Raw genomic sequence first — 26,319 nt, 5'->3', positions numbered from 1 at the left:
AAAGAGTTACTTATTTTCATGTACCACAGAAGATGTGGGTGTTAGAGGCAAAAAGCTCTGATAACTTGCTTAAGCTGCTTAACCAGTGTTGGTGGAGACATGGGAAGGTCAGGTATGAGCAGGTTGAAGGGAGGTTTTGGGAAAGTTTGGCACTGAACCTGTCCTGTCCTTCTCCTGTGTGTTTGGCCAGATATAAGTTCTGGGAAAAAATGTTGCAAAAATACAAATATTGCCTGGAGGTCACTGAACATGAGACCAAATGGTCACTGGATCGTGTCTGAGGGAGCTGAATAAATGTTAAAGGGAGATGGTGTGGATGGGATAAAAGTGAAAATTCAAATGAACTTTAGGTTCTTGATTCACCATCTGCCTGCAGGTTGCTGCAGTTTTTTATTGAAAACTATTGAAAACTGAAAAATTGTTGAAAAGCTTATGTGTGTGGGAGTGTGTGATGGGGACCGTTTGTTTGTTTTTACCCAGATATAGATGGTACATGAGTAATAAATCAGGGAAGAGGTTATCTGAGAAAATTGTTGTGTGAAGGACTCAGTTGGAGTAAATGAACAATGAGTTATTAAGTAGGATCCTTCCTAATCCTCCATAGATTGCTGTGCTGTTTATTGAGGCTGGGAGGGGTTAAATATGGACAATATGGTGTAATTGTGAGCTGTTCTGTTGGGAGCGGGGAAGTAGGGAAAAAACTAAAATATAAACCAGAAATGTTCCCTTGCCAAGATTTGCGTAGATTTGGAGTGATCTTTGCCTGAATATCAGGCTACAGCTCTTGTATTGCTGGTTCTGCATCAGTGGGGTGTGAATTCCTGCAGGCATCATCTTCTGCAATGAAAAATCTCTTCTTTTCTTGTTTCTTTTTACATGGAGTTCTGAGTTTTATTCTCCTCTTTCCTTTTTTCTTGAGCTACAAGTAGGCACCTAGGAAAGGAATACATACTTTCTCATTTGAATAATACTGCAACTGTTGTGGTGTTACAACTTGAAAATTATTAACTTATACACAAAATAGGGAAGGGAAATGTATATATTACAGGAATATTTAGTTGTGCTTCTTAAACTTGTGATGAATATCTGTGTATATGCATTTTCCCTTAAAAAAAAGAGTCACGTCAAACAAAAAGTCTTTTTCAGGGTGAGTGTCTTGTGGTTTTTGATCCACCATATAGGATCACAGGTTGGTTTGTGTGGCAAAGATAGTCTGTATTGTAGTTGTCTCGCATAAAGAATTACATGGTAATTTTTTATAGTCCTGTCTACTAATAAACAATTTGCTTTCTATAAAGAATAACATTAATCACTTTGCGTAAATTACTGGAAATATAGTTAGTGAATTAGAGTGTGGTTGATGGTTCTTTACTCTTTTTTATGCAATTAAATGCCAAAGTAAAATGCGCAGTACTAGTAGCTACTTAATGATCATGCAAGACAAAACTTTACAAAAAACACGTAAGAAAGCAACAGAAGTTTTTACTGTGTGAAACTATAAAATGGTTTGGAGTGTGATATAATCTTGTCACTACTGTGCTCAACCGAGCAGAAATAACACCAAGTCACCTACTGTTATCTTGATGAATGTCTTTGAAGTCTTCAGTGATCAAAGACGTAATTTTGGGCTTCCCAGTGTCTGTAGCCTGGCTCTTGATAAGTAAAGCAAGCAGATTCTGGGGTTCTTTGTCCCAAGCTGCAGCTACAAATTGCACAGCTGAATAAATCTTCAGATACATTCTGTTTCCACATAGTTGCATGTATATGGCAGTAAATGAAGATTTGAGCACGTATTCAGACCATGCAGGAAAACTATGCCTATTTTCTTAATAATAGTCGCACCTCAAAGGTATGGAAAGTATAAGTAGGAAACTTCTGTTCTTTTATACAAGGGTAGCTCCGCCGAGGGAAATAAAGGCAATTTTTTCCATCTATGGCATTAGCAATGCAAGGAGGAACTGGAATTGCCTCCTGGATTCCTAGTGAGAAATTATTTTGATTTCTGAGTTGATTTAGTGCTACAGCAAACCAACAAAATAAAAGCCAAACCCTGAAGACCTCTATACCCAGCAAAAGGAAAAAATCCCCTCTAGCTGTCCTTCTTTGTCCTATATAAAGACGGAGATATATATGAAGCCTAGTGAGTAGGTTTCAAGAAGTGTTTTATGTCTTATTAGTATAGCCAGGGCTGGCACGTGTAAGAAACCTCTGAATCCCGAGCAGGAGTGATGGTCTTGGACCACTCTGCAGGGTGATGTGTCCAAAGATTTGCTCTCACCTGCCCACCCTTTGCTTTTCACCCTTTTTGTGAGGGAGAGAAAATACTGTCTGATAGTCCTTATTACCCTCAACAAGCCTTGAAAATAACAGGAGACTATTGGTCTGTGCAGATCCTGAATCCTGACCTTGCTAAGCATCGGTTGAAAAAGCGGCACAGATGTAAAGAAAATCCTCTCGCACCATATAAACTATGGCTTTGGGAAGGGCAAGAGTTTGGTTTTTTCCACCAGAGATACAATATGCATTCATGAATTTTTACAAGTAACTAGAATATATCACAATACCAATATATTTTAACCACTAATGTGCAGATTGGCTAAGAAAGTCTTCAGTTTTGTTAAAATTATTTCTCTTTTTAACATATTCCTATTCACTTAGTAAATGTAGTACAGTCTAGTTCTTCTGTGATACCAGAACTGCCCACAATACTTGTGATATGGGCATTTTTTATGTGGGGATGGAATTATCACCTTTGTCTTGTTTTCTTTACAGTGTAGTTGATGTGACCAGTTTGTGGGGATGGTTTTATAAAGCTTGAAGTCAAATGGGCTGATGCCTCTGAAATCACATGTGCACACTTCTACCTGCTTGGTGTCTTTATCTTTTCAGTTTGGGGAGCTCTTCAGGGCTGAAACTTTAGTTACATTATGTCAATATTTGAAGTATTTCTTCATAAAGCAAGAAGTCTTGAGTGGAAGTGGCTTTTCTTAAAATCAACGCACTATTTTTCTAAAATGTCTTTAACATCTGCCTCTTCCAGAGGAGGAGAGCTCAGACTGCTAATTGTATTTATGCAGTGGAATATTTCCTCCTTTTACAAACTAGAAATAATAACTGTTAAAAATCCACTAAGCACAATTTCAACCAAAGTTTAGTTTGGAAAATTTATTTAGCAGCTTGGGGAAAGAAATGAGTAAGTATAGTTTTTAAAACCAAAGTAAACCAGGAAAAACTTAGTCCTACCAGATTCCAGGATATTCCAAATATCCACAGAAATTACACATTTAAATTGGACTTGATTTATAAAATCTAGAGAATCTTTCTCCTCTCTATAATTTGTACTTTCCACAAAGCTGATGAGACCTTTTCTTTTCCCCTGCTAATTTCTACTCTTCTGACTTTTTGGGCAAAGAAGTTCATTTCATTAGATCTCTAATGACGAATACAGAAAACTACTAATTCCTTTTTTAGCTAAAAAAATGACCATTCTGCTTCACTTTATCTCAGAGCAAAATGCATGATGGCTTCTGTTACTTCAGGAATAAAACAGATGGCTTTTCAACACAACATCTGGGGGGAAAAAATCAGATCTCTGAAGCTTATTTAGTAAAGTAAATAGTGCTAACACAAAATGAGAGATTACTGGCTTTACTAAGTATATCCCTGGATTGAAGGCAGGTGGTTTTAGTTCCTACCTATTTTGAGTATTTTGCATCTAACCACAGGATTAGAAATAGTTATGTATTACTAGTGCTTCTGGTTTTGACATTTCATTGAGAAAAAGCTTTGAAAAATAAGTGTTGTTACTCCTTTAGTTCTGGGAGGAACACGCTGCCCGTCAGTCCTGAAAGCACCTCCATGGAGATGGCTTAGTGCTCTCAGCTTTTCCCATCTTGCCGTCAGTTTTCGTGATTGCAAGTCAAGATGAATAAGGAATTTGATTTAAAAAAAAGAATCCTACAGAGATCTGAACATTTATGGAAATAAATGGGGTCTTATCAGTATTCTGGATTATTGATCAGAACATTTTCTGATAACAAAATGCACTTAAAGCTGACAGAACTGCATTTAACTATAAATACCATAATGTGAAGAGCAAGCCTACCTTTAGCCTCCTTGTTCCTGTTACCCATTTCTTGAGGAGACTTTCTTTCAAACAATATTTGACATCATAATGTTATTGGGGTGACAAAACAATATTTGACATCATAATGTTATTGGGGTGACAAGTTGTCAACTTCAGGTTATGTGTTGGGGAAGAAGATTATTTAAGAGCACTTAATACATCCTTTCTCTCCTAAAATAATTGTGATGTTATATGTATGCCAATAACTTGTAGTGCCGTATCAGTCCTGTAAAGAGTAATTAGACAGTGATGTATTAAAGCATAATTGTTTAACCAGTTAGATTCTTTTGAGTGTCAAAGGAACTCTTCAAGCTGTGCAAACCATTATCACTATTAAGTGATTATTTCTTGTGCTGTCTGCGTGCAAGATTATGGTAAATAGGATGAAATGGGATTTTTTTTTAGTTATATATTTGCAGGATTAGATTTGCGTGGTCTCTTTGCAGACTGAGTGTGCTGAGATGCAGTTTCTAGGTGAGAAAGAGATAAGGAGAGAGGGAGCACAGTGAGAAGGAGACTAGTCCAGGTTGGCTTGATATACGCAATTACGTTTTTAGGAAGGACTAAAGTCCATTGGGAGGTTTGCTATGTTGAGCCTTTTACATTTTTCTCTAAGATGGGGGAAGAAATCCCCATCCCCATACTGGAGAAGCCCATCAGTTGTGATAGGTTAATAAGGACATGCATGCAAAAGCTGAAACTTCGCTGAGATTTTTAGTCCCCTTCTGGTTACTGATTAAGTTTAGCAGGGATTGTTGTTACCAGTTCTGTAAAATAAGGATTGTGCATGGAGACGCTCTGTTGCTGGACAAAATAGTGGTACTTTCTACTTAAGTATGATTAATACATAAAAGAATCATTAGTAACTGTTGAGTATGTATGATTCCTGTTTTCCTCTATCTTGACCCTTCTTTGGCAGTCAGCCTCCATATGGGTAAAATACCCAGAGTATTTGATTTCTTCAGTTATAACATTTTACAAATCTCATAACTAAAAATCTCCTAAGTACAAAGATGCAACATAATTAGTTTTTCTTATTAGTTTATAGGCATTAAGCATGATACATAATGGAGTTTCAGGAATATATCTGTCTTAAGAGATTTCATTTCCATATCGCTACATGCTTCCAAGAATTAGTCATTTAGACTTACAGCATTTGGAAATGATAGCATTTTTTTGTTACCATTGCTACTTTTTTAGCCTTTGGACATCTCAGAAAATACATTTTGACATTTTTTTAATGATTGGCTAATGTACATTTTTATCATTAGACTTATAAACTTAAAGCTCAAATGCTTTTTCAGCTGAACTACGTTTAAACAGGTTTATTGGTCTTTAGCTGGAGTCTTTTTCGAGCCGTTCACCCTCCCTGTGCCTCAGTTACCCAATTCTCTAAACTGCAATGCTGTTCTGAGGAGAAATACCCTGAAGATTTAGATAGTCGTAGTGGCTTTATGAATGTTAATCACAGGAATAAGCTCGTGTTTTACTGTTCATGATTATCATTTCAGTGATGATTTTAACTTAAATTTAGACAATTTCATCCAAATGGCATTATTATACAAGGGTTTTTTTTAATACGTATATATTCCTACAATTACATGTTCAGATATGATTCCAAATTTGTGTATCATCATACACTCTTTGCTTTAATCTTCACCGAAGTGAGACTGGATTTTGATCAATAACTGGACAAGTCACTATTCCATTTGATCAGTGTACAATTTAAAGCTGTGTAATTTTCTAGCGATATGTTCATAGCATTTGATTTCCTAGAGGTTTACAACTGTGTTATGAATAAAACCTTTTAAAGTCTCTGTCATAGCAGAGGTCTGAAAGCTTAACTTTAAAAAGCATTTTACTGTGAGTTGTAAAAGAAATTCTTAATCTTAAACTCTTAATAAATGTAGCAGAGATGCTGGATCTCACATCTGTGCTTCAGACATTGGAAAAACAACTCTATTTATTCAGTAACCTCACTCATATATAATTACAACCATTTACATTTTCTGTAAAACCTGGTACGGACAATCAGAACTTTACAAAATCATCATTAGAATCCTAACACTGGATTTTTCAAGGCTACCTAGTGTTTTCTTTCTAGAGAAGCGCGGGTGCCCATATTGGTATATATTATGTATATGCCATATACACAAAGTCAGTATGGGTGCTGAATTGCAGTTTTCTTTGTAAGCAGAGACTCTCTGCTGTGGTTACAAATAAATATTTACTAATGCATTAATCAGCCATTATATTTACATCACATTTTTTTAAGAATCATTACCCCTTTAATGCAGATCAAGTATTCACTTTTCTATTGCTCATCAAAATGATTAAGGTGAAGTATCTTTGACCAGTAATGGAAAGATAAGTTTTCACATACAAAGGATTTTCATGGCAAAAAAATGAGTGTTATTAACCACATTTGTGCTTTGCAACTGATAGGGTCTGACTTCATTGTGTGCTCGTTACGTGAGAAGTATTTTTAATGCTTTTTTTTCCCCACTCTCATAGGCAGTAAAAGAGTGGGCTTAAAAAAATTAAGCAGTTTTGTTTTTAGAACATTACAACAATATATAGAAGTGATAGCTGTGCCACATTTCTAATAGCTGGGTTGAATCATATTTTTTCCCTCTAATGGCATGCGTAATTGCTCCAGGTTTTCAGGCGTCCTTCACCCGCACTTATTTAGATTAGTGACTGATGCATTTCCATGGAAACCTGCAGCAGGGAAAAAAAGACCCAACATCTCTTGGTAGAGTGTGGAGCTGAAAGGATGTGGGCTTGGAGTCTCAGCCTAGAACTTGTGTAAAATAACACTGCTTGTTTATGGTCGTCTTGATTTGGGATTTTTGTTGTTGCTGTTGTCTATAAAAGAATTGTTTCCAGCAACGTTTTGTATAAAAACTTAGAACACTTGTCAAATCCTACATTTCTTGAGAAGTTTCGACTTCTTAATGTAGTTAAAATAGTACATTTTGAAATAAAATGTCTGGGATGTTCTTCTTCGTGAGGATGCAGAAGCACACAAAACTCAAGCTGGTTAGAAACTATGGCTGAAAAGTCAAGATCCAAGAAGATAGTTAATTTTGGAGGGATTGCGTAGAGATTGAATGAAGAGCGACTGATTTTTGACGTGGTGGTGGGGGAAATGGAAAACTTTCATATAAAGAGAGGAGTGACCTCAGAAAAATGCTTGGAAAATATGGGTACTTTTAAAAACTGTATTCCTTTTCTCAATATCTGCTACATTCTTAATTTGCAGTGATTAACATGTAATATCTATTTAATAATCTTATTTTTAGTGCTTTCTTAGGAAAACTTTATTCTCAGCATTTTTAACAACTTGTTCTGTTTAAGGTTGCAACGGATCACAGATTTTCCAATGTGGTCTTTTAAAGTAATTGCTCTTATTTGTCTTCATAATGCTGAAAGGCCAAGTGCCTTCTATACTTTTTAGAAAGTATTATAGAAATATTTTCAGACTTTGCTCCTTTTAAACCACGGTCATTCTAACTATTTTGAATACCAGTATAGGTTCTGTAGCTGTAGCCTTTCAAACCAATGGCCAAATTATGATTTTAGATGTGGTAGTTGATTACTTTTTGAAAATGAATTACCCTGTGTCCTGACTCTGAAACTTGTGTTATTTAATAGCCGTCCATATGAAGTATCTCTAACCATACATATATATTCCTTTTATATTTTAGTTATTATATAATGCATATTATTTATATTCTTACAGTATCTACATAGAGAGGTATCTCTATATTTTGATAAAGCATCACAAGTTCAGCTGATCAGATTTTGTACTCTCGTTTTCTTAAAAGTGATGTGGTATTCCTAAGTCATTTTGCTGTTGAGAGAGCTCTGGATTTTGAACACGCTGAGTGGCGTGGCAAAGAATTGAGCAGAGAACAAGATATTTCTGCATCTCCTTGTTCCACCCTTGTCTTCCCCTCCCCAGTGCTGTGTAAACGCTACAACATTGCTTAGCAACATTCTGCTCTGCTAATCGGAGCTATTTCTTCGCTCTGACTGAAGTAATAATATTAAATTATAAGTTATTCACAGGCCCTTATGGTAGAAGCTGCAGAGTATTCCTCTGTATATCCATGGGGTTTTGGTAATGGTATATTTTATCCACAGTGAAATTCAGGCTGTAAAGCTCATCTGCACAATCAAGGCAGGGGAAGAGAAAGATAGTAAGTGAAGCCTTAAACTTTTGGCTTTTGTGTGAAGCCTTAATCTTTTGGCTTTTGCTTAATTTGTATTTAGTGCTGTCTTCCTTTTAGAAAAATCTTAGTTTTAAAATCTTTCAAATACCTGACACGCCATCCTTACATGATGTCAGGGTAACTAACTTTGGCAAGACTTGGGAAGAGGGTTAAGGAAAAGTGCAGCCTATATATGCAGGTCAGAGTGATACAAGTTATTTTTTGAGACATTTTTAGTCAATTCTGAAATATTTCAAGGGAGCTGAGAGCTCCAGCTCATAAACTTCAGTGCCGCTTGGTAAAGGATGTTCTGCACATGGCAACTGAGTTCTCTATATGGCTGATTTAGCAGAAAGCATGAAAAACTCTCTCCTGGCATCCCCGTTGGCCTCTCAGGGCACTTGGGGTCCTGTTTGATGGGAGGAAGAGGAGAACCACATGTAGTTCGATTTGGTAGAAAACCGAGAACCTGGCAAAAAGAGGTTTGAAACCACTGCATATGGCAGGGAACATTATGGTGAAAAAGATATGGAGGTTCCTTGAACTTCTCGTGTATCTCTCATGAACAGCAGGTGGTGGCTTCTTCTGCATTCAAAACTTAATCTATTATTGAAGTGAGAGAGTTTGAGAGATTGTTGATAGTGAATAGAGCTGGCGAAGGTTTAGACTTGAATGAGGCTTTTGTAAGGAGGGAAATCAAGGGGAAACATTTGCATCACCATTGATGGTGAAAGTCCATAATGACTCCTGTTGAAACTTGCTGTACATGAAAATTAATGATTTTTGAAATTGCATAGACGAGTGGCTTTTCAGGGCTTGCTTTTCCTAACCCAGCCCAAAACAGTTCTCCATCTGTTCTTTCAATGTGCAGAATAACCTTCTATAAAGCAATTGATTATCTTTGTGATTGTAAATATGTCTCAGGTGGGAATAATCTGTGTTACGCAGACTAGACCACAGCTCCTGCCACACAGGCAAATACAGAATTCCTTCACAATTTTCTAACGAAATTTCCTTAAATTTAAGGCAAAGTCACTGAAAATTGTCCTCTGCTACTCTGTAATAATACTGAAATAAGTATTTCCATTAGATTGCAATTCAGGTTCTTGTGGCAGACTTATAACCATGTGAAAATGATTGATTAACATGGTTTCTGTTGTATTGTTTCTCATCAGAAAATAAATATCAAAGCTGGTGTTTAAATAAGTAGAACTGACCAAAATGAGAAAGCTATTCTGAGGTTTTGGTTCTTGCTGTGTGACATCTGAGGATACCTGCGGTGGGGAAAGGGCCACTTGCTGTCACTTCTTGAGCATCTGCAGGAACCTAAAGCAGGTTTCTTCCCTTGTGAACAATGATGGGTTGATTTTTGTTTGCCTTTTCTTTTTTTTTTTTTTTTTTTTTTTTTTTAGGGCCATAATTAGAAATAAACTGAACATCACGTTAGCATACCAGCAATGAATTCTGCAAAGTCTTGGCGTGCTGGTTTGGGACTTTAAATGGTCCTCGCTGCTCCACAGACATATATTCAGAACTTAAAATGAATGACAACTGTAGAAATACTGGAAGTTAGGGTTTGCATAAAGTTAAACGTGCAGAAACATTGGAAGTTGGGGACTGCAAAATTAGCATCTACTGAGTGTGAAAAATAAAATCCTGCTATTAAGCAAACTCTTAAGCCGAGTTTCACCTGACTCCTGCCCTTTGTTACAGGCCAGCAGTTTGGGTTCTGCTGCTGTTATCAGTGAGAACACTAGAGAGATTTGTTAGAATATTTGCAGGAAAGATGGAAAATATGAAATAAGGTGTTAAGATTACGAACATTTGTACCACAAATCAGCTCCAAAGAACCGGAACATCACGCCACCTGAGCTTTGTAGTTTAACAAACCATCCTGACCTTCAGGATAAGTTATCTTTGCAACAGATGATATTGCCAGCAGGCAACGAATAATGATATCTTTGTTCTGCTTAAGTTGGAAAGACAAGATGCCTTTATTTACATACGCAGGAACAATTTGGAATCGACAACGAGAACTGATTTTTTTTATGAACTCTACATTACGTATTGCCAGTCTGCAATAAAGAGTTAAGCAAAGTGCATTAAAGTTGCTTTATGTTGGGCCTGATTTTGTATAAAACCTGCACATTTCAGCAATGTGCAAATGGACCAATTCCATGTGTGGTTACTGGAAGCTGAGTTCTGTTTCCAGCCCAGCTCAACATCCACCTCTTTTCAAGCAACGAAGTCTGTAAAGCCTAATGAATTTTGGGGCAAAGAGGGGAAAAAGATGTTCTCCCAACTGGTTTCCTTTGATGACAACACCCAGACTGTGGCTGTTCCAGGCACTGAGTAATTTAATCCATGACACAAAGCTGCCTGGTAGTATCTCTGTTCTGCAGAACTCCAGCAGAAGAGTTTCGTAGGGAAAAGTCAAGTGGTCACTACCATATTTTGAAAATATTCATTAAATGAAGGAAGAGCTATGCAAGAATAAACTGCCTACTGCACCGGCTCTGCAAACAGATGAACAACAGTTTCCCTGACACAGGGCAGACCTCGGATTTTAATGTACATATAACTTTCCTACTTCATAAGACATAAATACAAGCAGATGAAGTTTTGTTGCCAGTCAGATTTAAGCTTTAACAACAGAATTGTATACATAGCTGGTAAAATTAAAAGAATACTCATTTCCCCCTGTTCAGGTCTGTGAGCTTTATTGAGTGTTAGAGCATAAGACGCAAACATTTTGACAACTGCTTGTTGTTATTTTTCAAGTGAGCTTTTTGATAAATTAAGGGGAAAAGTAACGACATGGGAAGCGAATGTTCTTCCATAATAACTTGCATATTTCAGTTATTAAGTTTTCTCTTGGAAACAAACTTGCTGATTCACTCCATTGATGAGCTATTTCACTCTCCTTTGCAAGCTAATTCACTGTATTCCAGCTAATCTAAGGATGCAGGAGGGAATCAACGTTGGCCTGCCTTTCCATCTTGAAAACTGCTATTCCAGTCAAGGAGTTGTCCTTGAGACATTTTTACGCCTCTTCTCAAATCTGAAAAACTTCAAAAACCACATAAGATTTTCTATTTCACAGCTTCAATGGAAAGAAAAATTGTCTGAGAGCACCATATCAACCAAACACTGGGATTTAAAAAAAATCATCTACAAGCTTAATAAGAAAAGTGAACAATGAATTAAAGGTTTTAATTAGTTTACAATGTATAATACCTTCATCATATGTTTCTTTTTTCTTGCTTCTCATAGTTTATCCCTTCTAACAAAGTGATGATGTTATTACTTCAGATTTGCAAAGAGCTGAAAAAGATAATTGTAGTTTCTTCTGAATTCTTGGGTGGTACATCCCTGCAGTTTCCAGTTTTCTGAGCTTTATACTCCTTTAAGAGAAGAAGGCTGTATTGCATGTGTTGCTTACACATCTAATGAATTCCGTATTCATTGCAACTTCAAAATGATCCATAATAATATTCAGGAGAGAGGGAAATCCTGGTCCAGATTTTAAAGAAAATACATAGTGCTCTGATCCATTCAGTGCAACAACTTCTGTTCTTAAAAAACAAGGATCCTATGATCACATAGAGACAAATTCCATTTGTTTTTGTTGATCACATTTTTTTGTACAGATGTTTAGAATCCAGGCTGTTACTCAGTTTGATTTGGAGGAGGATCCCTGAACTTCACTTTTTCTATGGCTCAAATGACTGTTCAAAGAAAGAAATATGAAATATTATGTTAACCAGTTGTGTCACAGGCCTGAAAAACTTTCTGATTTATGAAGATATTAGTGTACTGTATTTCATGGAAAATCCTAGTTTTGATAAATCTCCATTTGCTAAGGAGGAAAGGGAATAAGTGAAACAGCCTGTTAAGACTTCACAGTATGTGCTCTGAAGATTTTTTTTTTCTTTCAATTTGATTCTTTTTTGGAACAAAGTTCATAGTGTGTCTGTTATCAAGGAAATCACTTGTTATTTGACAGCAAAATGCATACCGAGCTAGCAATGAGTTAAATCAGTAAAAGTCTGAAAGTTAGGCTTACAATGCATAGAGAAGGAGGGATAGGGCGCCTCTTCAGTGACAAAATGCTTTTGCCTTCCTAAATGTGACATTTATTTCCTTCATACGTTGTTTGTCACATAACTCTATATTACATTATCATCTAAATCAAAACATTTCAAAGCTTTAGTCATGCTGCGATTGGATAGTAACGTTGTGAGTTCAATTTGTAGTCTGTGGCCTTTGTGTGAAGCAAGCGGAGACCGAATTTATGTCTTTTGTTAATCCGGTCACATAAAATAGCACTTTTTTGACAAACACATCATGTGGTCTTGGTTATTCCAAAGCAGCATGGACCTGTGATACACTGATATACATAGTTTAGCACATTTTCCCCATCTATTAGATAAACATGTTTTAGGATAAGAACATCCACTTCAAGTTAGGTTTTTTAAGACATGGGTTTGCTAACAAACCTGCTACATCTTTGTGCTTGTTGCTTCCTCTAAAATAGACATAATTTGGCATCATTTAGTATGGCAGATATTTTGAGTATGCATGTACTTGGGATAGGAAAATAAATGTTTTTAGTGAAGTTTTCAACCCAATTTGCCACTTTTTTTTGAGGGGGGGGGGTCAATTTTTTTTGTGATACGTTTGGATCAATTTTAGAAAAGGCTCATAGGATACATGCACTGTCTTATTGCAAAACAAATATATAGGTAATGGCTAGCACAGGTGCACTTGAATTGTGAACTTCTATTAACTTTATGTATTATCTGTGTACCAGGTAGTAACAAAGAATTTTAGACTGCTTTCCTCAGCTTTGAGTAACTTTTGTTCTAACCCTTAACACACCTGTGAAGGTATTTTTTCCACAGGAAGAAGAAGGAGGTCCACAGCAAAAACCTTTCCTTCCTGCCACTCTTGACTGTTGCTCATCATCAGACACATGCAAAGTGCTGCACCTGAACCTCTTTTAGCAAAGAATGTCTGTAAATTACCAGTTGTATTCATGAAATATCTCTCAGAGACGCCAGTGGGGAAGAAAGGAAAGTGTCATGATTTGGGATGGTGCAAAATTGTTGAATGTAGTGTTCCAAGCTGAAGAGCAAAGGGAAGCACTCTGGCTCTCACTTTTGAATTCTATTGTTTATTTTTGATGTGCGGGTTGTAAAAGGCATTTCCTAGTGTCCAGACTTATTTCTTCTTGCCAGAAATTGGCTTAGAACAGACAAAACCCACTTCTGAAATTCTGCTAGCATAACTAGGTTGGAGCAGCAGAATAACCTGGCTTCACCTTGAGCAGTCAGCGATATTTGGACGGCATCTGCTGCTCCGTGTTGCCTCTCCAATATTCAGCATACATTCGGCTGTTATAATTTTCTTTCCCTTGTTCATCCTATGGCCGTGTGGATCCCTCTAAGCCCTTCCCGGAGCGCTGGCAAGCCGGCTGACAACATCCCCACCGGCAGAGCGATCCCTCGCAGTTTCCTAGGAAACACAGCCACCAAAATGCCCTGCGAAGAGCAGCAGGAAGAATAAAAGGAATGAAGACAGTTGCTTTGGGATTTCCCCCCCTCACCTAGTCCTTTACTCTCCCGAACAATATCAAATATGTAAGCAATCTACTACAAAATAATAGTGCCAGTGTGGTAATTGGGTTGTCTGTTGTAACACGCCTGCAATAGTTATGTGCTAATCACTGAAGAAATAGAGCGAGCATGGAGTTATATGTCTTTGTGGATTAGAGGCCAAATTTTATTTCTTGCTTTTCATGTCAGGGATATTTTCAGCTTTTGAAAATGTCTGCAGGCACTTTTGGAGCCCTGTGGTCAGTTCCGAGGTGAAAACAGCCAAGCTCCAGGGAAGTCATATACATATTTCTGGGTTGAGGAAAGCCTTCGTTCCTCCTAAGCTGGAAGAAAGGGAGAAAATATTTTTCACCTACATCTTCTCAATGTTCACCTTTCTTCAAACCCTAGAAATTACATTCTGGTTTGAATCTATTGTTTCCTGAAATGTCTGCAACAATAAATGATTCTCACAAAGGAAAAGCTAGGGCTTTATTATTAGTATTACCACTATTGCACTGTGCAAATAGCTTATTTCTACTGCAACTCCATTGGCTTCAATGGAGAATGGACCAGGTAAAAAACTTGCCACATTATTTTGTTCCTTGCAGCCTCTTCTGTGGCTCTCATCACACTAGGACTTGCATTGCTCCTAGATGGCGTATTAATTGATGCAAATAAAACCTTTTAGGTGGTGATTAGGTTTTTTTTTCCTAGCACAAAGCGGGGAGCTTGGTGGTGATGTTGTATTCCTATGAAAAATCATTTCAGTAGCTGCCGTGCAGAACTTTGAGAATGGATTTGTGAGCTCTGACCTTTATCCTGATGCTTTGTGCCCTGTTATGTCTTATTGCTGGAACCTAGAGATGGATGAAGGTCTGTGGAGAGAAAGCCTTCTAACCAACTGTAGATATTAGGAAAAAATACAATGGAGTTACTCGAGTGAGATATGGGTTTCTCAAGAAATCCAGAAATTTCAAATTTCCTTTTTTCTGTCAATGTAGAGGAAACTAGACCATTTTTGTGAACACTGGTGTTTTGTTCTACCCCGTACAAAAACCTTTGAACAGATCCAACTTTATGCACTGACTTTTCATCTGTGGTGACAGATGTTCTTCTCGGTAATAATGCAGCAATGTGCACAATGCTAAGTAATGTTTTTCTAGACCTTCTTGTCTGTATCTTCTTGCTAGTCTTTCTAATCTGTCCGCAACCAAGTTTAAAAAGAACTTCTCAAAAGGTTCCACAGGTAAAGACCCCATAAATGTTGATAGGGTTATTAGTCTTAGGTGGTCCTAACTTGTTGCAAAGCATTCTGATTGAAAGTGCTGGTCTTCAGAAAACCTGGGGACACAAGAATGGGTAAAAATCCAGTGAAACCTGGAACTCACACCTTGCTGCAGCTCTGCCTGCAATAGCGCTATTTGGCTGTATAGGGCTTGAGTTCAGAAAAGCATTTGTTAAACACTTGAATCATAGAATCAAAGAATCATAGAATGGTTTGGTGGGAAGGGACCTCCAAAGCTCCCCCAGTGCCCCCCCTGCCATGGGCAGGGACATCTTCACCAGCTCAGGTTGCTCAGAGCCCCGTCCAGCCTGGCCTGGGATGTCTCCAGGGATGGTTCATCCACCATCTCTCTGTCTAGTCTGAAATCACCTACAGATTCTTTGTATTCTTGAGTCCAATTAGAGAACTGAACTCTTTTTTTCATCTTTCTTTTTTTACAGTATTCCGATTATGATGGCAGATCCCTGATCCTTCCCACCCTTTTGGGCGTCTGTACTCATGCTGCATAATAGGACAGGCTGGAATCTGAGTCAGGCATTAGGGAAAGAGGGTAATTAAAGAACTTAGACAGCAACCTGGGAAACGTCACACTTAGCCTTGAGTCCAGGGGTTTGTAAGGCTGATGGTTTCCCAAATAATCCCTGTGAATCCATTAGCGCATGAAGAAGTGGGGGGAAGCAGAGGGGTGGGAGAGATGGAGCAGAGACAAGCTGCAGCTGAAGAGTGCTGGCTTTGCAGTACCGAGGAGCTGAACAAAGCTCTCTGTCTTACTGCGCCTTTCCGTTCCTCCCACCCACTTTGTATTCGTTAATAGCACTGAAATATCACGCTATAGAAAACAGTTTCTGCAGAAGAAACATCTGGCTCCTTAGGGCTCAAGCAGTGCATTTGAGATTTCCAAAATATTCTTCATCATTTGTTCTTTTCATTATTTATAAGTGACTTCTGAAAACAGGCCAGTGGTAAACTCTGAGTGGAATCCAGGTTTATGTTTTGCTGTTTCTTCTGATTATGTCCCTTGGTATTAATCTGAGTTTTAGGATGGTGTGGAAAAGAATGGTGCTCGATGGGGAATAGGCTGCAATTCATGCAGGTCACTTTCTTCCACATCCCAGCAGGGCGCTGGATTTTGAAGCTAAACTTGTAAACCTAGCAACAAAAGTGTGACCCATAAAATTCACTGAACCCCTTACAGCATATTGAAAGGTACAGTGAGCTGCTTCAAAGCCCAATCTCTTAGAGCAGCTGTCCTGTAGCCTCGGGTGCCATTGCTGCTCGCTATGCTTTTATTCACTTTTATTCATTTTATTCCCTTTTATTCATTTTATTCCTGTGGCCGATGTGCTGCCTGGCTGAGCTTTGGTTGGGTCTTGGTGGTGCCAGGTGAGTCCTGGAGCACATTCTGTCCTTTCTGGGTGTTCCAGAAAGCGGGTGAGGGCAGTAAGAGCTGCAACCTGGGGTATAAAGGTAAGGCCTATTTGGCAGAAAATATAGGTTGCAAATGAATGACAAAGGGGAAAAATAAGCCTATTAAAAAACTATCAAGTAGGATTCGTATTATAGTAGATATTTTCTCCCTCTTGGGCCATGCTGTAGGAAGGAGGCTGACTAGTCTCTGCAAAATGTGTGTAAATATATACGTACTTCCATGTTTTCTTTGTACTCTTATATTGCAAATTGTTGCACCGCTATGAAAAAATAACTTACTCTTAGCCAGCTGCAACCTGCATACATATTTTCAGCCGTAATTCCTCTCTATTACATATATATTTATATTTATGTCTCCAGCTGAGGGCATGATCCAGTTATGTGTCAACTGTACTGGTTAAAGCAAAGAAGGATGCATTTTGTCAACCTTCCTTCCCAAAGTCTTCCTCCCAATACTTCCTTCTGCTACCTGCTCCTTGGCCGTGTTTAAAACCCGCCATCCTGCACTGATGTCTTTTTTCCCTCCGCAGAACTAGCACTTGGTCATCTGGCAGCACTACCTCTCACAGTAATTCTGAGCATCCTTGAAAGCTGTGACATGGAGACACTGCACCTTGAGGGCTGTGTCTGCCTTGGAAAACTAATCAAATCTGCTTGGATGGAGTCAAGGCTGTTCCTTCAGTGCAAGATCCCTCAGCCATGCAGATGAGAATTTCATGGTCGCAAACTGAAGCAGAAAGTTTTCAATTTGATTTTTGATGTCTGTTAGCCTGACTTAATGTGATTGCGGTTTGGACCAAGCTGTATTTAGGCAAGGCTTTTCCTGTCTCAGAAATGACAGCTTCTGCAGAAGTATCTGCCCTTGAATGGGAAGCCGTATAGAAAGGGACCATGCTAAAGATGCTCCTCTGAGGAAAAATGAATGCACTCAAATATTATTGTGGTAAAGGCTGAATAAGACTCAGAAAATTGATACATTTGAACAATTATTGTAATACTTAAAGCTACCAAAGAAGTTTCCTTATTCTTTTTTTTTTTTTTATAAACTTTTGCTTAATTTGACAGCCCCTTTGGAAGTAAGCTTGTGTTTTCCTGTCATTTTGAAAAACAATATAACAATTAATTACCTACATCCTCTGCAATCCTTTCATCCTTCCCCAGAAGTGTAATTTTATATATTTATTTTCTGTATACATACACATACACATATAGCGATAACCTTTCAGTGAAAACCTTTTAGATTGTGCTCTTTTCTGTGTGAACTAAAGCAACCAAACACTGGAGTAGCTTCTGTATCTTTCCCTATTTTAATATATTTGACCTCTTTTAGTAGATATATTGTTGTATCTTATTCCTTTGTTCTTCATATTTCCCAAATATGGTGTTTCTTTGTTGGTTTGTTTTGGGGTTTTTTTTGCATCACCCCGTATCCCCCAGTTGTTTGGATTGTTTATTTTTGCTATAGAATAGCAGTACGAGTTTCATAGCGCTACCCACTGTGAGATTTGATTGATGACAATGAATGTAGGCAGGTACTTTTCGCCCTACTCCATTCTCTATGTGCCTAGTAAAACTGTAGAAATAACTCCACTTTTGTGTGCATGTGTGTGTTTAAACAAAAGATACTGGTTTGCATTCTTTTGGCTAGTTTTCCAACCTTTCTGCAAAGGTTTTGCCACTGAGAATGCAGCTGGAACTTTAAAACATGTGAATGATGTGACACGTGATCTACAAAAGTTCTCCTTATTCACTTGATGTGTGTGAGATGATGAAAGAATGTCTCAACTCCAAAGTCAAAATATTTTTCAAAGTGTCTTGAAACCATGTTAATTAACTGTAGGAGAACATTAGGAAACACTTTTTTACTGTCGAGGGTGCCTGAGTGCTGGAATAGGTTGCCCAGATATTCAAAAGGTGTCTGGACAGTCCTGGGCAACTGGCCTTTGGTGGCCCCGCTTGACCAGGGGCTTGGACTAGGTGATCCCCAGAGGTCCCTTCTGACCTCAACCACTCTGTGACTCTATGAAGTACTGCAAGTTTTCTTTCATTGGTGCACAGCATAAAATCCACTTTGAAATTGCAAATTTAAACAGCATTTGAATAAGAATTACGGGAGTATTATTAAAAGTTCTCTCTTCTTTTTTGCAGAAACACGAACAGATAGAACAAAGAAACTATTCAGACACTACACGGTTGGATCCTATGACAGCTTTGATGCTTCAAGGTAAGAGTTCTTCTTTTTGGTCGCAATCTGTTGACAAAACCTTTATGGGTTTTATTAATTGTTACTTTTGATTTAGACTTTAAAGGGGAAGAGGGAAGCAGATTACTAAACAGAGCTTCTTGAGATCATTCTACATCTCAGCTGTTTTTTATCACAGCTTACTTTTTTCATATGGGATGGGTCTACAAAAATAGTGAGTCATGAAGCAGCGAGTATCACTGTTTTGTTTTCATAGTGGAGAAAGAGATCAGCATTTCACAGCAGCCGTGTGTTCCAGCTGCTTCTGCAGTCAAGGACCACTTAAGTTGCTGGGTACTTCACAAGATCAGCCTTTCTATATCTGTTCACAGAATCAGACTTGCTGACAAGAAAACCAAAATAAAATATTGTGGTTTGTTGTTCTGAGCGGTGTCTTAGATCCCAAGTAGAAATTACACTATTAGAAATGAGGAATTTAGAAATTAGAAATTATATCGTTGATTTGCAATTTCTGCTGAGTATCCACGATTTTTAAGCAGGTTCTTCTCCCACATGCATATACTTTGGACATACAGCCAACTTCTGGTAGAAAGAATGATTTTTAAAGTGCAGAACCTCAGTCAGCTGTTGGTGTCATCTTAAGAAAATTGTGGTGGCATAGTGGAATCATTACGCTTTTCTCCTGACTGTTTAATTACAGCTTGGGTTTTTTTATAGTTTTCAAGGAAAACACCTTTTTTTTGTAGGAGAAGAATTCTGAAATGTGTAAAATAATGATGGCAGAGTTTCACGTAGCACATTATTTTTTTAAAAAGGGCAGAAAATGCGGTTACTGTTGTTTTGATAATGTGATCTTAATCCTTGTTCTGAAGGTCATGCGTAGTGTCTGTGCCAGTTAAACAACTTGGGGAGGGAGGATGTGGTTCAGGTCAGCTGAAGGAGTTGGGTACCAAAGATATCCTGCTGTGTTCCTGACGGTGGGTGTGTGGAGCTCTGAAGGGCTGGGGACCTGCTGGTTGTTTATAAATATTTGAAAAATATATAAATCTGCAGTCCCTTGAGCTGGGATTTGAAAGAGCGTTGTGATGTTGGATGAAGAGGGAAGGTTTGGTGACAGGGAGGAATAAGATGCTTGTTGGTTGGAGGTAATCATCCCATCTTGGTGGCTCTGGTCTTCCTGTTACAGTACACGGTGTACGATGGGGCATCAACTCTTACTGTGGTGATTTAGAAACAGAAACCCCATTTCAACACCTTGCGTATTCCCCTGTCACGATCAGCCAAGTTACAAATACTTTGCAGTGTTGGACAACAGTGTGATTGACGAGGTGGTCTAATAATGATACAGGTATCAAGAGAAGCTGTTGGGCTCTACCACGAAACACAGAACTGTTCTGCAGAGCACGCTTAACTGGTTCCTAGTTACATTTCCAGTGAGCAGAGCTGGTTTTTCGCAACATTCATCGCATGATCATTATACTGTAAAATTCCCAGCCTTGTCTCTGTATTTCAGTGTTAACGGGTAGGATTGTTTCTGTAAAACGAAGAGCTATGGCCACAGCGTGTTGTCTCAGAGATACCAAACAGTCCCCCTTGGAAACCTACTCGTACTTTGTAACGATAGATTTTTACCATTTGGAAATGTCACTTCTATCTTTTATTTTTTTTGGTGGAGGTGGGGGAGCTATTGATTCTAAAGCACTTTTTGTTGTCCTTTTCCTGAAAAATCCTGGTCCATTATTGAGAGGGAGCAATGCCATCTGCCTTTCTGAAACAGGCAGTAGTTTGTCGTTTATAGAGGTTATTCTGAAGCCATATTCACATCAAGGGCTTGAACCTTATCTCAGTGGTGCTCAAGAATGTATTTTATCCAATGAGCTGTTGGGGATCAAGGGATTATACTGTTATACTCTCTGCTTTTGTGTGAGATGTTTGGGGATTTTTTGGGGAAAAGGAGAAGATTGTTGGTTTATTTTTTTATTATTTTGGGTTAGGTTTTTGTTTTGGATTGGTCTGGGATTGTGTTGGTTTGGTTTGGTTTTTGTTTTGGATTGGTCTGGGATTGTGTTGGTTTGGTTTAGTTTTGATGGGATTTGGTTTGGTTTGGTTTGGTTTTGATGGGGTTTTTGTTTGGTTTGGTTTGGGGTTTTTGTTTGTTATTTTGTTTTTCTCCATTTTGTGTGTGTGTGTGTGTGGTTTGTTTTTGTTTTTCCCTGTAAGTTATTGGGTTTCTGCAGTGCAATAGCAAAACTTACAAAAAGATTTACATTACCTGATTCAGGTCTACAGCTCAGCAGGAGAGTTTGCCAGATAGAACGATAGTTTTTATACAGCCTTATTATTGCAATCGCTCCTGATTCTGGCATCAGTTAATTGTCTGAGCAGTAAGAAGGAAAGCAACAGATTTCTCCTGGCAGCATTTGAGTAAAGCAAAGTTTTGAGGAAAAATCAAGAATAGTTTCCACAGAGAGTCCGAAACCCAGTGGACACATTTTGAAGAGTAATAAAGGTGGTCCAGGAGAACAAGTGGAAATTGAGAGGGTAAAATTAATGGGAAATACCAAGAAATACAGTGGAAAGTTAGACTTGCCTAACACACTTTTAAGTATGGTTATTTTAGAATTTTTGTAAAATTACACTAGGAAAATGAAAATAAAAGTGGTTTTGGTGTCCATGTTTCCAAACCTAGTTGGTTCCTGGGAAAGAAAAAGCTTGTTTCTCTGAGGGACATATAATAACTCACTGTAATGATGTATTTACAGAGAACACCTACCATGATGAAGGGTGATCTTCCTTTTTCATCCTTTACAAACATGATATATATTGAAACGCTGTTCTGATACTTTCCTCCTAAACAAAATAGATTTTGAGGACTCGCTGTCCTAAACTGCAATAGCTCACGAAGTCGCATTTCAGATACTTGGCTGAGGCTGGAAATCAGCTTTTTGCATGGCTAAATGGTAATTTTACTGGTGCTTACGTATTGCTGGTACAGAAAAAGAATTTGCATTGAAGAATCTGACTAGAGATTAAGATGTCTCGTTAATATATACAGATTTAATTCCTAGCATGGCCTTCTTCAGGGAGGGAAATTGTTAAAATAGGCAAACAAGATGCCAAACTACCAAAAGTTGTGGATATTTCCAAATTTGTGCTGCTGCGATTGCTCTCTCTGTTATCCTTTCCTATCGAAGTAAGCGAACAGCGTAGTAAAACAGATTTAATTGCTTGCAGCTAACTTTTAATAGACATTTGTTAGAAGGCAGTTGTGCCTCTGTATTAGAAGAGCTTTGAAACCAAAATGCTCACAAATACTTGCAGCTCATTCTGGGGCTGATGTGGGGGAGTGAGGGGAAGATTCTGCTCCCTCCTCTTTTTCCTTCCCCCTCCCAAAGGGCAAAAATTGCTGAGTAGAAACCCTCTGTTCAGAAATCTGTATTAATGGGCTTATTCACATGCAGGAAAAGACACTGTACACGGCATTTTTCATCTTTAGGAAAATGTGCAGCTTGAGTAATGGAGGTTCATTAAATCCTGTTTCAGCTTTGCATAAGAGATCAGTTAGCCATACATTAATACTTCAGAAAAATGGGTAGTATGCTTGCTAATATGTAGAAAGGCAGCGAGACTTGCTTGCCAGTACAAATAGTCATTAAATATCATACAAATATAGTATTTGAAACTACCAGGTCTAATGTATTATCGGCTTTAAATGCTGACGGGCGGCATTAATTCTGTTATGCAAAAATGATGCTGTCTCTCGCAGCTGTCACGCGCTGCCCCTGCTGACGTTCCTTTACATGGATTCCTTTACTATTTTATTAAAACCTTTAAAGAACTAATTACTTTCAATCATTTTTCCTTTCATCTGGTGCAGATAGACGAATGTTGAAGGGAAGGGTGTTGTGATGGTGTATATGTGAGAGAGGGTTAAGTTTCTTACACCAGCAGGAGTTCTTATTGAACAAGTAGGATTAACTACGTGTCCCTGGACATTTGGGCCGGGCTGAGGTGCCAAGTGGGATGGGCAAAGTCCATCTTCCACAGCGTGGAGCAGAAAGCAGGTATGGAAAAAAACATAGACTCATAGAATGGTTTGGGTTGGAAGGGACATGGAAAGCTCATCCAGTGCCCCCCCTGCCATGAGCAGGGACATCTGTACCAGCTCAGGTTGCTCAGAGCCCCGTCCAGCCTGGCCTGGGATGTCTCCAGGGATGGTTCATCCACCACCTCTCTGGCCAACCTGGGCCAGGCTCCCACCACCCTATTGCAAAAAATTTCATCCCTATATCTAGTCTGAATGCCCCCTCTTTTAACTTAAAACCATTACCCCTTATCCTAAAAAACAGATATACCAACAAAGTCACAAGGAGTTATTGTAAGACTCCTTTGACATGTCTCTGGAGTTTTGTGTCTTGTCTGTATTTGTGGTCACGACAACCACAGGTCAGTGGTTTGGAAAGGCAGGGGTGGATCCCATTGAGTTTGTCAGGAAAAATGTTTGTTTGGGTCTCTTTTGTCTAGGCTGGATGGGCAACGTTGGGATCAAGAAAAAGCTTCCAAAGTATTATAAATATTCTTCGGAAGTCTAGTTAAAGTTCAGGACTACCTTTGAGAAAAACAAAATTATTTGCAGGTCTTAAATCAGTTATTTCCTAGAGTCCTCTTTCATCAAGGTCAAATTCCAGTTTAATAACATAAATTATTGCTAAGGCATGGAATAGATGTTGGAATTTTAAAATATTTTCTTTATTAAAAAAAAATAAGGCAAAGCTTTAGAAATTATAAATCTTTATCTGTATTTAACTGAAGCAAGGGAATTGATTAATTCTCTCAAGACAGGACAGTGACTTGTTCAGTCCGGAAAATCAGAAGACAAAAATTAATTTATCAAATTAAAATACGGGAAAATAATTAGTTGTTTAATTTCAAATGTAAAATGTTAGCATCTTTTTAAAATGTGATGTGACTGATGATAAGGTGGTAACTTAGTTTTCATACTCTGGAGACATAAATAATATGAGCAATTTTGGTACTATGGAAAGATTATAAACTTGATATGGTGGAAAACACGATCCAGTTGCCTTCATGGATTTGGAAACTTTAGAACACAACAGCAGAAACTTTTACAGCTGCGTTAATTGCATCATCTCCTTCCACCCCCAGTGGAGCAGTGAAATAGCAAAAGTCAATATTATAATTGAATGCCAGCTTCAATGCAATTATGAAGAATGTGATAGATAAGGTTCCCTACCTCTCCTGTGTCTTCTCTTTCTTCACAGTACCATCGACTTTCACATTTTATTTTATTATTTCTTTTCCTGACCACTTTAACTGGTCCTGATAACTGCATGGGAGCAGTTTTCTTGGTGCTTTCACTTGACATCCTATGTATTAAGAAGCCCACAGGAGTGGGTGTAATAATAAATAACCTTTTACAAAGGCTCGTTGCCACAAAGTTAATGACGGGACCAAATTGATTTGCCTTCTGCTTTTAGTTCTGTTTTGCTGGATGAAGAAAAAGAGGAAAATTGGATTGTGTAGTCTGGGAGGTATGTAAGACAGCTTAATTAAAAGCTTAATTCATTAACCCTGATGTCCCCACTTGGAGTCAGGTGGCAGCATCCCTGTCTCATGAGCTGTCAGAAGCAACTCCTCCAAAGCCAATCTCCATACAAACCCATAACAAAAATGAGAGATGATTCTCAGCTGTGTGTCCCAGCAATTATCTGTTGATGTTGTCGTCTGTGCTGTCGGATAGAGCAGAATAAGCTTAATCCTGAAAAGCCCAGAGAGACGCTTTATTGCGGCCGAAACTTGTCTACCCCAGTAATTCAGAGTGCTATGGAGTGCTTTAGTTTTCTATTTTATTAACCTGCAGACTCTACTTACTGAATAACTCAGTGTTTGTCCCAAGGTTGTGTTGTAAATGCTACTGTCTTAATAGTTCAAGCATTAGGTGTGTTAAACAGTAATTACACTTTTTTTAGGGGGAGCTCTCAATTCGATGCGGAAATACTTTCATTTAGTTTGGTATCTGGTTTCACACGGGTATTTTACATAAATAGATTGGCTACCTTCTGGAAAAATGCAATTATTCATTACTTTAGATAAATATTTTAAATGAATGTCAGTCTTTGAAGAATTCTGGTCATTGCAAGTCAGGAGGGATGTTGTCCCGGTCATGGGCGAGTGCGGCTTGGTTGTGTGCAAGCTGGTAAATCCTGGCAAATGGGTCTTTACAAAAATTATTGTTAACAATATATTCATGATTTCTGGTCCTTTATTCTGGGATTGATACACTGATAAGTTCTTCTTAGCTGTGGTTTTAAACATAATTCTTTGTTTCCTTTTCTCTGGTGGAAAGAAGTAAAAACAGTAGCATTTTAACTTTTTACGTACCTTCGTAGCTCAATTTTTGCTCATAGTTGTAATGTGTATATAATGTAATGTGTACAAAATAGATGTACAACTATAACTATGTGATATAGTGATGTGGTTACATCTGAATGCTCATTGAGATTTTAATCATTTAAGATCTCTACATATGTGGCGCTCTTGGTTCTTTTAGACATAGAGAACAACCAGCACCAATGAAATGATGGAAAACAAAGTCTATTAAATGTTTTGTGTGCGTGTATTGTTACTTTATTTCTAAAGATATTTTGTTGGGCTTCCCTGATGCCTGGTCGGGATTAATTCTTGTGATAGCGCTGAACTGCTCTTAATGCGTGAGGCAGAAAGATGAGGGCAGCTCATTTTTAATACCTTGTGCCTCATTAACTTGAAAATATAATTTAATACAATTTGGAAAAACATATATACGTTTAAGCAATAATTAAGGCATTGTAGGTTTTGTGGAACAGGTGGAGATGTAAAATGTGAAGTTTTTCATTTACAGTTATTTGATTTTTAATGAGAATGATCTTACTTGCTAATAAACAACCTTGCACTTTGCCTCCCCTGCTGTTTTGTGCTGCCATGACTGAACTTTTTATGGTGGTGACTGCAGAAAATATTGAAAGCAATTGTTAAATTAGGAGGTAAAAAGGGTGTGTGTGTTTGTATATCTGAACTGTAGTATCTCTTTGTTAACATCTGTAGTATAATTGCATGAAGATGCAATATTAAAGTCTCATACAGTTATGGTAACATGCAAAACTGTACAGTGAGTGATAAGAGTTTCCATGAACCTTTTTTGTGTTGTTTGCTGCCTTAATAGTGAAGTTTGTTTCTGCACTTCAGTAAGATCCTGCTTTTAGCAAGGAATGGGTTTGCATGTCATGATTAAAATTTGTCAGCCATTTTCGGGGCTAAATTTTTAGAAGAGTTAACAAAGAAACACCAATACTTTCCAATACCAAAGTGAAAAATGTATATATAGCCCTTCCTAAATTTAAAATTATCCTTCTGACAAAGTTTAAGGATCCACTTCTAGTGCTAGTGAAAGCCTAACAGCA

At 38.0% G+C, this 26,319-nt stretch overlaps 1 protein-coding gene across 1 annotated transcript in view; it reads left to right on the top strand.

Annotated features, from left to right (window-relative positions):
- SHANK2 (SH3 and multiple ankyrin repeat domains 2) overlaps window positions 1-26,319 on the top strand; it is a gene marked incomplete at both ends in the record, with an annotated part of 273,237 nt that overhangs the window by 116,339 nt on the left and 130,579 nt on the right. Inside the window, one exon of the mRNA XM_082059244.1 lies at window positions 18,805-18,880. Coding sequence (XP_081915370.1) covers window positions 18,805-18,880 — 76 coding nt within the window. The remainder of the gene's footprint in view (window positions 1-18,804; window positions 18,881-26,319) is intronic.

The sequence above is a fragment of the Streptopelia decaocto genome, assembly GCF_964273445.1.
Source record: "Streptopelia decaocto genome assembly, chromosome: 7".
NCBI lineage: Eukaryota > Metazoa > Chordata > Aves > Columbiformes > Columbidae > Streptopelia > Streptopelia decaocto.
Note: the sequence above shows the minus strand (reverse complement) of the source record. Positions and strands in the feature narration are given on the sequence as shown.